At 54.1% G+C, this 12,222-nt stretch overlaps 1 protein-coding gene across 4 annotated transcripts in view; it reads right to left on the reverse strand.

The window, feature by feature from the left end:
* The window catches only part of PDE2A (phosphodiesterase 2A, cGMP-stimulated), a 69,350-nt gene that overhangs the window by 21,336 nt on the left and 35,792 nt on the right, over positions 1-12,222 (reverse strand). For all 4 annotated transcript variants that reach the window (XM_010849497.1, XM_010849496.1, XM_010849498.1 and 1 more), the window contains 3 exons: positions 10,878-10,966; positions 1,409-1,518; positions 594-649 (listed from right to left, as the gene is read on the reverse strand). In XM_010849497.1, coding sequence (XP_010847799.1) covers positions 594-649; positions 1,409-1,518; positions 10,878-10,966 — 255 coding nt within the window. The remainder of the gene's footprint in view (positions 1-593; positions 650-1,408; positions 1,519-10,877; positions 10,967-12,222) is intronic.

Genomic DNA, 12,222 nt, shown 5'->3' on the forward strand with positions numbered 1-12,222 from the left:
GCAGCTGAGGCCCCCTCCCCTCCAGTCACCCGCCCCAGGAAGCCCGCCCTGTTGCTTGGCATCTGTCCCAGCCTCGGATGTGGGTCTGGCTGGGGCTGGACGCCTTCCCAGGCAGCCCTGCTCCGGGGGCCTCCTCTCCTCAAGCCTCCCAGCTCCAGTCACCCCCATCTCTGACTGGCTTTCCCACATTTCTCAGTCCGGTCGGTGGTGTCTGCACATCCCTCCTCAGTGTCACTCGGTCCTTTCCCACTTGGCTGCATGCATGGCCTCTTGGGACACTGCCCCCAACCCGTCTTGAAGGATGTCTTGGTCAGAGCTGTGTCAAGGCTCCACCAGGTAAGAGTCCAGATGGGGCTCGCACATCCCTCCACAAGTTGCTGATGGGCAGGCAGCTTCATCCTGCCCATTCAAGGTAGGGCAGAGGGCTCCTCCCAGACTCCTCCCAGACCTCCTGCATTTCCCCCATCTCCACCCCAACTTGCTGTTCAACACACACACACACACACACACACACACACCCCAGCTCCGTCCAGTGCTCCCCCCCTTTCTTCCTCCCCTATTCTCTTCCCCATCCCACCCACAACTGCTCTTACCAAGATGACAGCTGCCACAGCCCCGGCCTCCTTGTCCACCAGCGGTATGACCAGCACTGAGGGGGAGAGGGCAATGAGGTGGTCCCGTGGGGCCAGTGAGGCTCAGAGGTACTGAGCCAGGACCCAGGGAGGGAGACGAAGACACAGACAGGGAGAGGCTGGGACAGAGACACAGAGAGACCCAGAGACCCAGAGAGACAGAGAGATGGGTCCTGAGGCAGTGACAAAAATGACCACAGCAACAACCCCTGCGTAGAAGGAAACCCCCGCTCTTGGCAACCTTCTCATGATCCTCCCAGCAACCCTGGGATGGAGGGAGGCAGGTTAAGGCTGAGCACCCCTATTTTACAGATGGGAAACTGAGGTCCAGAAAGGGGAAGTGACTTGCCCAAGATCACACAGCAAGTCAGGTCTCCTGACTCCCAGTCTTGTGCACTTTCCACCTCGAGACAGAGGACAGAGACCTAGAGAGACTGAGACACGAAGCAGAGAGACATGCGGACAGGGGGCATGGAGAGGCAAAGAAAGAAAAACAGAGAGTGACAGAGAGCGTGACAACTTCAGCCCATCTAACCACCAGCACAAGCAACACCCCCTCAAGGCAGGTTCTGTTGTTCCCATTTTACAGATCAGGAAACTGAGGCTCAGAGAGGTTAGTAGCACAATAGGGAGAGAATTAGATGATGGGTTTGCTGGAAACACAGAGCAAGAGAAAGAAGGAGACAGAGAGATGGAGACAGGGATAGAAGACAGGTATGGTCTGGGGAGCAGGGGCCACAGTCCCTCCCTGCCCCTGCCCAGCTCCCAGCCCTTACCTTGGGTGTCAGGAGCCAGTGGAGCCACCAGCCTTGCCAAGGGCTTCCCAGGCAGGTCTGAGGGGCCCAGTCCATTGCAGCCCAGCCGCTTCCGGGAGATCACAGCCTCTCTGAAAAGAGGATACGATTCTACCTCTCAGTCTCTGGGCTTCCCAGGTGGTGCTAATGGTAAAGAATTCGCCTGCCAAGCAGGGAATACAAGAGATGAGGGTTCAACCCCTGGGTTGGGAAGATCCCATGGAGAAGGCCCTGCAACCCACTCTAGTATTCTCGGCTGGAGAATCCCATGGACAGAGGGGCCTGGAGGGCTATGGTCCATAGGGTTGCAAAGCATCGGACACTACTGAAGCAACTTAGCATGCACACTCAGTCTCTGGATCAAAGAGGAACAGGCCCCAGCCTGGGGACACACAGCGGGCTGGACCCTGCACATCTGTGAGAGTCTGGACAAGCTGAGCTGCTGCACGGTGGATATGACGAAGGCAAAAATCAGAGTCTCAGGAGAAAAGGGAACCCTCCTGCACTGTTGGTGGGAATGTAAATTGATACAGCCACTATGGAAGACGGTATGGAGATTCCTTAAAAAACCACAAACAAAACCACCACATGACCCAGCAATCCCACTCCTGGGCATATACCCTGAGGAAACCAAAACTGAAAAGACACATGTACCCCACTGTTCATTGCAGCACTATTTACAATAGCTAGAACATGAAAGCAACCTAGATGTCCGTTGACAGATGAATGGACAAAAAAGTTGTGGTTCATATACACAATGGAATATTACTCAGCCATAAAAAGGAACACATTTGAGTCAGTTCTAATGTGGTGGATGAAAGTAGAGCCTATGATACAGAGTGAAGTAAGTCAGAAAGAGAAAGATAAATATTATATACTAACACATATATATGGAATCTAGAAAGATGGTAGTGAAGAATTCATTTGCAGGGCAGCAATGGAGAAACAGACATAGAGGACAGACTTATGCGCACGGGGAGAGGGGAGGAGGGTGAGATGTATGCAGAGAGTAACACGGAAACTAACATTACCGTATGCAAAACAGAGAGCCAATGGGAATTTGTTGTATGTTTCAGGAAACTCAAACAGAGGCTCTGTATCAACCTAGAGGGGTGGGGTGGGGAGGGAGATGGGGAGGAGGTTCAAGAGGGAGGGGACATATGTATACCTATGGCTAATTCATATTGAGGTCTGGCAGAAAACAACAAAATTCTGTAAAGCAATTATCCTTCAATTAAAAAAAAAAAAAACAACAACCAGAGTCTCAGACCCTGACTCTGCCCTCCCCATGCAGAGGAGCAAGCAGCTGCAGTCTGGCCTCTGGTGCCTCCTGCTGGTAGATATGGGAAAGGGTACAGCACAAATCCCACAGAGCAAGTAAAAGCCAGGGCTCAGAGGTAGGCTGTCTCGGTTAAAGCCTACCATAGCTACCACTTGATTTGGGGCAAGTGACCTAACCTCTCTGAGCTTTCCAGGGAGATCTGGGGTGGAGAGTAGAAATCGAAACATCAGAATCTACAGAAAATCATCTGGAGCAACTTTTGGTGCTAAGCACAGGAGGGGGACTCCAGAAGTTAATTACGCATCCCTATGTGCATATTCCGGAGAAGGCAATGGCACCCCACTCCAGTACTCTTGCCTGGAAAATCCCATGGATGAGGAGCCTGGAAGGCTGCAGTCCATGGGGTCGATGAGGGTCAGACACTTTCACTTTTCACTTTCATGCATTGGAGAAGGAAATGGCAACCCACTCCAGTGTTCTTGCCTGGAGAATCCCAGGGACGGGGGAGCCTGGTGGGCTGCCATCTATGGGGTCGCACAGAGCCGGACACGACCGAAATGACTTAGCAGCATGTGCATATTTGGAGAAGTCAATGGCACCCCACTCCAGTACTCTTGCCTGGAAAATCCCATGGATGGAGGAGCCTGGAAGGCTGCAGTCCATGGGGTCGATAAGAGTTGGACATGACTGAGCAACTTCACTTTCACTTTTCACTTTCATGCACTGGAGAAGGAAATGGCACTCCAGTGTTCTTGCCTGGAGAATCCCAGGGACGGGGGAGCCTGGTGGGCTGCTGTCTCTGGGGTCACACAGAATCCGACACGACTGAAGCGACTTAGCAGCAGCAGCAGCATGTGCATATTAAAAAGCAGAGACATTACTTTGCCAACAAAGGTCTGTCTAGTCAAAGCTATGGTTTTCCAGTAGTCATGTATGGATGTGAGAGTTGGACTATAAAGAAAGCTGAGCGCCGAAGAATTTATGCTTTTGAACTATGGTGTTGGAGAAGACTCTTGAGAGTCCCTTGGACTGCAAGGAGATCCAACCAGTCCATCCTAAAGGAGATCAGTCCTGGGTGTTTATTGGAAAGACTGATGTTGAAGCTGAAACTCCAATACTTTGGCCACCTGATGCGAAGAGCTGACTCATTGGAAAAGACCCTGATGCTGGGAAAGATTGAGGGCAGGAGGAGAAAGGGACGACAGAGGATGAGATGGTTGGATGGCATCACCAACTCGATGGACATGAGTTTGAGTAAACTCTGGGGGTTGGTGATGGACAGGAAGGCCTGGCATGCTGCACTGCATGGGGTTGCCAAGAGTCGGACATGACTGAGCAACTGAACTGAACTGGACTGATGTGCCCACGAAGTCCAGTCAACCTACATAGATGAATTCCCAATGATCCCATAGATTAAATACCATTGTATTTTCCACTTTTCAGGTGGAGAAACTAGTGTGCTGAGAGGTTAAGTAACTTGTCCAAAGTCCCACAGCTAGCAAGAGGTAGAGCCTGGACTCGAACCCAGGCATTTGGCACCAGAGCCCATACTGCTAACCAGCACGCTTGAGTCTTCCTAAAGACCGGAGGGGACTGAGGCTCCAATGGGGACTGATGTGAATGTCAAGGAGGCATAGGGCATCGGTGTGATGGGGGCAGGGGTGGGAACTGAGACCGGGTAGCCTGTGGTAGGAAGAATGAGCTGCTCTCTGCCTTCACCACACATTCCCACCCCCACCCCCCAGCCTCTGGCTCTTCCTGCTTAATAAAGCGCCTGAGTTTTCACCAAATGTCACTCCCTGATGATTAATTGTCCTGGGTTCTTCATCCCTCATGCTGCCTCCACTTAATTGTGTTTGTAGGAACTGCCTGGCCTGGAGAGAAGAGACGATTGCAGGGCTGGGACTCTGATGTGTGCATGTGGAGTCACTCATGGGAGCCCAGCAAAGGTCAGGTGAGGAAACGAGAGGGGTAGTCTGCGAGTCCTCAGATCAGGTCACAGCAGCTAGAGAAATTAAGGACCAAAGAGACTGAATGCCTCAATCAGGGTTATGCAACATTCTGAATCCAACCCATTCACTCCTGGTTCCTTGGTTCACATTCTACGATGACCGCTGGTGTCTCCCACCTTCCAGCCCTCACATCTGGACTTTAGGTTTCTGGAGGGCCTGATTCCAGTTTTGAGCTGTCCAACTGTGCCAGTCACCCCAGGAAGGAACAGGGATCTAGGGTGGCAGGAGGCAATGGCAGCCACGTTTCCAAGTGACTAAGTTGATAAAGGCTGGGGCTTCGTGGAAACAGGAATTGGCCTTGTTGACCCTCAGCCAGACCCCTTGTAGCGGACCCCACCCAATCACTTGGCCTCAGGTAAGCTAGTTATCGGTCAGCCACCAGGTGGCGCTGGTCCCTGCACTGCTGGTCAGTAAGCGCTGCCGCTTCATCTCAAGGACCCCTGACTCCTCTCTTCCCAACCCCCAGACTGTGGGCTGCCCTGGCTTCTCTCCTCCTACCTCCCCACTCTGCCCTCAAGCCAGGACCCTGATGAAGGAATTGCCCCGAGCTTTTCTTCTCTTCTGCACAAGACTCCCCTTCTGTGCTCATGGTCTCATGACTCTCCAGCCCCCAATCTCTTAAGCTCCAGGACTCAAAGTCCGGCTGAAGGCCTGCCCTGGGTGCCCCTGAAATAGTCAGACATCCCCCCAGTCCTGATTGGAACTTATTCTCTCCACCGCTTCCCCGGAAGTAGCACAACCATCCACCAGGTCCCCTGCAGCTTATCCTCAAACTGTCCTGGATGTCTCCCTCTTCTCACCTCCGCATCCAATGGGTGAGTCACTGCCCCTGCATCCCCACGGCTCTCCCCTGCTCTCCATTCCCAAGCCACTGCCCAGCTCAAATAGACACCTCTCCCCTAGACCTGCAGCAGCCTCTCTCCTCGCCTCCTGCCTCCTGTCAGGTCCCTTAAATCCAGCCAGAGTCAGGGCAGATGTCCTAACTATGGGGACATTCTGCTTAAAGCCATTCCACAGAGTATTTGTTAATTTCAGAGTCCCTCTGGGTCAAGTTTGGTACCGAGCACCAAGAGAAGAAGAGGAGTCATGGTGTCGTCCAGCAAATGAAGTACAGACTCAGGCCTGAGAGCAGAGATAGGAGCCCTGACAAAGGAAGGAAGAGCAGGCCCCCGCTGACCCAGGTGCAGGACAGAAGTGGGATCAGAGAAGGAGAAGGCTTCCTGGAGGAGGAGATGCCTGAGTTGAGGCTTAGAGGACACACAGAGGTTATCAAGGCAGACAGGAAAGGAAGTGCAGGTGGAGAGAACTGCATGGCAAAGGCTCAGAGGAAAGAAAGAATGTGTGTCCACCGGCCTGGCGGCTGCAGAGAGTCACAACCCTGAGAAACTAGGCTTGATCCTGAGGACATTGGGAGCCCAGGGACTTGAACAGGACAACGTGAAGGTCAGGTTCAATTTCAGGCTGATCATGCTGGCTGCTGAGTAAAACTCTCACTAGAGAGGGAGAATCTGAGAGACAGAAACTGGGTCTCGGTGAGGGCCTGCAGTCTCAGAGGTCCCTGGAACAGCAAAAGGGAGGCTGCGCTGGGGCAGGTCAGCCTTGACTGGGTCCAGATCTTCCACCAGGCACTGGGCCTTCCAAGGATATTCCACCCTCAGGAGTCCCCCCCCACACCTTGGAACTTTGCTCTGTAACCCACCCTCTCCTGGCCGGCCACATCCCAGAGCCCTGGGCAGGGCTGTGCCAGGCCATGCCCACCTCAACCCACCCTGCTATGAGCCCTTTTCTGCTGCCTCACCCTTTCCAGAACTGCTGACCCCCTAGAGGTTTCAAAGATGCTGAAAGTGGGTAGGGGACTCCAAGGCTGTGTCTCCTCCACCCAGTCAGGGCTGGGGCTTCATCTACTGCTCACATCCCCTCCTCATGTCTGCCTGCCTGCCTGCCTGCTAAGTCACTCAGTCATGTCCGACTCTCTGAGACCCTATGGATTATAGCCAGCCAGCCTCCTCTACCCATGGGATTCTCCAGGCAAGAATACTGCAGTGGGTTGCCGTGCCCTCCTCCAGGGGATTTTTTTGACCCAGGGATCCAACCTGTGTCTACTGCGGCTCTTGCATTGCAGGCGGATTCTTTACCGCTGAGCCACCGGGGAAGCCCCCCATCCCCTATGACGTCCCCTCAACTCAGCACCCCAACCCTGCCTCCTCTCCCCTCCTGACTGCCTCCTCCAACCAGGATGATGTTGGAGGGGAGGGAACGCCACAGCCCCGGGGCCAGCTGTCCAGATTGAAGGCTAATGACTCAGCCCTGGTGCCTGGGTGGTCATGGGCTGCCCCAGTGAAGATAAAGACAGATGGACACAGAGTCAGGAGAGGAACGGGCGTGGACTTTATGACGGTTCCGTCCCTTTAACAACTATTTGCTTAGCGGAGGGTAGAGGAAAAGGCTCTCTGTCAGTGGGGTCAATGGCCTGGAAAGAGCACCAGGCCCTCTTCCACTCCTCTGAGCCCCTTCTTAGGTCAGGCCGCCCTCCCCTGACAGAGCCCCCCACCTCCAGGGGCCTCATCTTCACTCTCATCTTTCATCCCTCTTGGAGACAAATTATGATTCAGGCCAAGACCCCAACCCTCCTTTCTGTCTCCCTCTCCCTCCCCCAGAAAGTGAGACTCCACAGAGATGGAACAGACTGTTCTCTGTGTCCCTTGAGATCAATCAGAGGGACAGACGGAGTCTGCAGTGAGTGGGGACCCAGTCAACTCTGAGGAAGAAATGTCTCTCAGGGTTGGGCCCCTGGGCCCCCCCAGATGGTGGCAGAGGGAGACAGCCAGCTGGGACTGGGGTGGGCGGTGTCTCCGCTTTAGTCAGAAAGGCTTTCACTGTACTCAGCAGGGAGTAATCAGAGGCTTTAAGATGGCAGGAGACACAATGAGGAGAGGACTGAAATAGGCTGATTGAGATAGAGGCGGGGCACAGAGAAGAGAGAGGAGAAGGCTTCCAGGAAGCCTCTCACCCAGGCAGCCCTCCAGGATTCTCCCTCCCCAGCCCTGAAGCACCCCCCCTGCAGCCTCAGGATTCCGAGTGGCAGCCCTCAGACGTCACAGTGCCCCAGCTTATCAGCGCGCAGAAGCATGGACTGAGGCCCGGGGAGACAGCAAGAGCTTGTGACGGCAGCCATGCTGTCCTGGCTCCCAGCCCAGGGTTCTTCTCGTGGACAGACCCAGCCCCTAGGGAGGCTTCCAAGGCCCAGACACCTTTTTTTGAAAACTGAATCCTCCTTAGTGCTGGGGGTCTATGGAGTAGGCTTCCTAGCAGCCCTCAGGCTGGGCCCTGGCAGAGAAGGGAAATGGGCTGGTCAGGGTGGAGATGGTACATGGAAGGACTTCACGGGGGAGGAGACAGCACGGCGAGCACAAGGATGCAGGGAGCCCAGGACACACGAGGGGATGAAACGGCATCTGTGAGCCCGCGGAGGGGTGCAGGGCATCACGGGAAGGGCTGGGTAGCTGGTGGGGCCGCCTCACTCCCCCCTGGCCCATCTCCACCCTGCCTCCCCACACCACTCTGGGCCCTTATCTGTCTTTATGATCCGTCTTCACTTCACACCTGCTGCTGTTTGCCAGCCCTGCCGGCCCTCCATGGTTTCCTGGAGGAACACCCCCTCCACTGGGCATGGCCAGCACTCAGGCTCCACCTTGGGCTGGGGCTGGTGCCTGGTCTCCCGACGGCGCACCAGAGGGCCCTTCAGAGAGCCACAGAGGGCACCTTCAGAAGGGAAGGTAGAAGGGAAGTAATTTTCTCAAAGTCACCCAATGAGTAAATACATTGGGACTTGGGGGTGGGGGGCAATCAGCAATCATTAACCTCCTACTGTGTGCTGGCCCTAGGCTAAGCCCTGGCATCTATGATCTCAGTAAGCCCATAGGCAGGGCCCACTGTTATCTTCATTCTGTAGGTGAGAAAACAGGTTTGGAAGGGGCCCCATTGAGGCAGGGATGGGGCAGGGCTAGAATCCAGGCCTGTCTGATTCCCATTTGAGTGCCCTTGCCCTTGCCTCTTCCAAAAACCTCTGTCTCTCAGTCCAAGCCGAGGAGGTGGGCTCACCACTACACAGTGAGTGGTTGAGTGGGCAGAGCACAGATTTCAAAAGAGGGGACTGGCCTGAACCTTCATCCCCATACTTGCTGGTGGGACGCCCCACCAGCCTCACCAGCCTTGTCTCCTCGGCCTCCTAGGATTTCTGAGCCTCGTGTCCCAGCAGTCTTCCCCCCTCCACTCAACTCTGGGCTAACTGCATTGGAACATTTACTTTTAATTGCTTTTTTTTTTTTAGTACCTTTTCCAAAGGCATTACTGAATCTGAAGTGGCCGGAGGTGGGGCTACTGAAAGGGCTTCTGATGCTGCAGAGGATCTGAGCCCTTCAAAGATGCCTGGACTGCAGTCCCCCCGCCCCACTCCAGCTTACACAGGCTCAGAAGGAGCAGTGCAGACCCTGAAGGATGCTCCCCTCTTGCTGTCTGAGTCTACGATCCAGCATCCCTCTCTCAGGAGAGCCTTCCCAGGCTGCCTTGAGGAAACTTACTGGATCGGATAACCTCACATTAAATAAAGTTCTTGAGGATTAGGGGTAGGGGTACAGGCTCAGAGGAGAAGAGGGGACATTATAGCATTTTTTCCCTTAAGATTCTGAAGACCTCCCAAGCCTATCCTGCCATCTTACAGATGGGACACTAGAAGCCAGAGAAGAGCATGGCTGCCTTAATCCACACAGTCCTCGAGAGGAGAAGTTGTCAAACGACGCTAAAGGGGACAGTGTCACCTACCTGCCCACCCTGTGGGAAAATCAAATGGGAGAAAAGGAGGTGGGAAGGCTCAGAGCTATTGGAGAGGCACCATCCCCTTCCATGGGGAAGTGCCAGAGGATAGAACAGCATCAAAGAAGCCAGGATTCCACATGCCGGGGGAGGTGGTCTCAGGACCACCAGCACCCCCAGTATTAGGACCTCTGGCATTCCCCAAAAACAGCTCTTTCCATGGCCTCTGTGACAGGTGTCTTGCCAACCTCAGCTACTACCTGAAAAAGCCACATCCCTGACTAGTTGACCTGTTGGAGCGGAGCGCTGCCTCCAGGTAACACCCCCCACTGGTGTCCACTCCCCTTATAGCTCCCGACCCAGTGCTCCCTGGGTCCATGACGCCTCTGCACCACCCAGAAGGCAGTGCTCATATCCTCCTTGGCCTGTCCTCCTCTGGACCAGAGTTCCTGCCCATCCACATTTTCTCATCAGACAAGCTCTATTTCCCTTCTCTCTCCCCTGGACAGCCAGAAGCTAGGATACCGTGTCCCAGACCTGGCTGTGTCTCACACCAAGTATGTGGCATTGGACACGTCTCACGATGTCTACTCATCTGGAAAACAGGGAGGCTAAATTCAATAGGCTCAGAGGTGTCAAGGGACAAGAGGGCACGGAGCCCATGTTCCTGAAGTCAGTGATTCCATTGTTCTACCATAATGAAAATAAAAACAGACATTTAGCACTCATTATGGATACAGTTTTAAGGGCATTACATGTGTTAAGCATTTAATCCTTCCAAGAATCCTCCCATAATAGTACTACAAGATGAGCACTATTATTATCGCCAGTTTACAAGCAAGAAAACTGGGGCACAGAGAGGCTGAGTCCCTTGCCCTGGATAGTAAACTGGAGCTGGGGTTTGAACCCAAGCAGCTGGGCTCCAGAACCCACAGCGGGACGTGGTCTGTGATCTCCCCGTTCTCAGAGTTGACACCATGAGGTCCGACATTCTATGACTCTGAGTTCTGTGATTCTGTGAGAACCTGCAGGCAGTTCTCGTAACCTACTGGGCTTCTAGCTGACCAACTGTAGCCCTGACCTTTTGAGACTCAAGCTAAGGAGGCTGCAGTGGTTTAGAATAGCTCTCCAGGAGGAAATCTAGCAGTTGGCACTTTCCCTGTGTCATCCACTCCCCAAACACAACAGAAGACAGTGCTTCTCCCCTCTATACTGCAGTCGGTGAGCTGGCCAGGGAACCCCAGCTGGCAGGGAGGCTGAGGTCAAGGTCAGATGGGGAGGGTGAGACCAGACCTTGTGGTCTCCCTTGACCATGTGAGAGGGCAATGGGTGGAGAGCAGCTCACCGCACTTTCCCCTCCTGGGGCAGCTCGTGGGGGGGCTCCTCACACACCAGCCGGGATTCCCCATCCAGCAGGTAGGTGTAGACCGTCTCCTAGAACAGAAGGCACTCATGAGATCCAGAGGAAAGGCCCTCCCACCACCCACTTCCAGTCTGACACAGGTCTGGGTGCCAAGGTCGTGGGCATCTGTTTGTCCGTCATTACTCCCCAGGTGATTCTAAGTGCAGCCAGGGTAGGAAAACTCCCTTGTGATCTCAGCCCATCACTCACTCCTGGGGAGGGTCTGATGGGCTGAAGGAACAGACCACAACCCGCCAATACCCTACAACCTTGAGATATTTCCCTGCAGAGACTGCAGCCTCAACAAACAATAACTGAGCGTCCACTCAGGGCCATACTGCAGAAGAGGCTCTGAACACCCTGGAATCTTCCCACCTACCTCAGATACACAACCAAGAAATCACACACTGTGAGCCAAGCCAGGAGGACTTCTTGGAGGGAGTGACTTTAAAGTTGTAACTGACATGGGAATTAGACATATTCAGGCAGTGGGTTGGAGATGGAGATGGTAGAGGACAGGGAATCCTGGTGTGCTGCAGTCCATGGGGTCACAAAAGAGTCGGACACGAATGAGCAACTGAACAACGAAAGGAAGTGGGTGAGAATGGCTTCTGGGCCAAGTATTAATAATAGGTAGGTAGGTGTACAGAGTCCAAAGCATTGATGGAACCGACAGTGGTGGGGCCAGGGAGGGGGCACAGGAGGTGGGTTTGGGATCAGCGGTGCTGAGTGGGAAGGGAGCTTGGGGAGGATTTTGTTGAGGAGAGGGACTGCTACTGGGGAGGGAGGAGCTGGTGAGCCCTGTGACACAGGAGCTGATTTGTATTTTGGAATGACCATTCCCTGGAGTGAGATCAAAGCTCTGTTTGAAGCATATCAAGTCTGCAGCTTGTCAATCCTCCCTCCAAGGACCCAGAGCCGTCCTTTTTTGGGGGTGTAGGGGCATGCCACTCAGCGTGCAGGATTTTAGTTCCCTGACCAGGGACTGAACCCACACCCTTGGCAGTGAAAGCACAGAGCCCCAGCCACTGGACTGTCAGGAACTACCCCCCAGAGAAGTCTTGGTTTCAGTTACAGACCACATCTTGGCAGAAGCAGTTGCCCTCACTGACCCACAAGAGAAAATCCACATTCCCTCCAAGCAGGACTGGCCACTCTTAGAGACCCACAGCCAACCTGTCTGCAGAGCGTCTCCACTGCTGGAGTTGCATGTGATGAGGGAGACCCGGGTGCTCAGCAGAGCCTACACCTCATCAAGGGGGTACCCACGTGCCTGGCTCAGTATCCT

Source organism: Bison bison, unplaced genomic scaffold (assembly GCF_000754665.1).
Source record: "Bison bison bison isolate TAMUID 2011002044 unplaced genomic scaffold, Bison_UMD1.0 scf7180017864284, whole genome shotgun sequence".
NCBI classification, from domain to species: domain Eukaryota; kingdom Metazoa; phylum Chordata; class Mammalia; order Artiodactyla; family Bovidae; genus Bison; species Bison bison.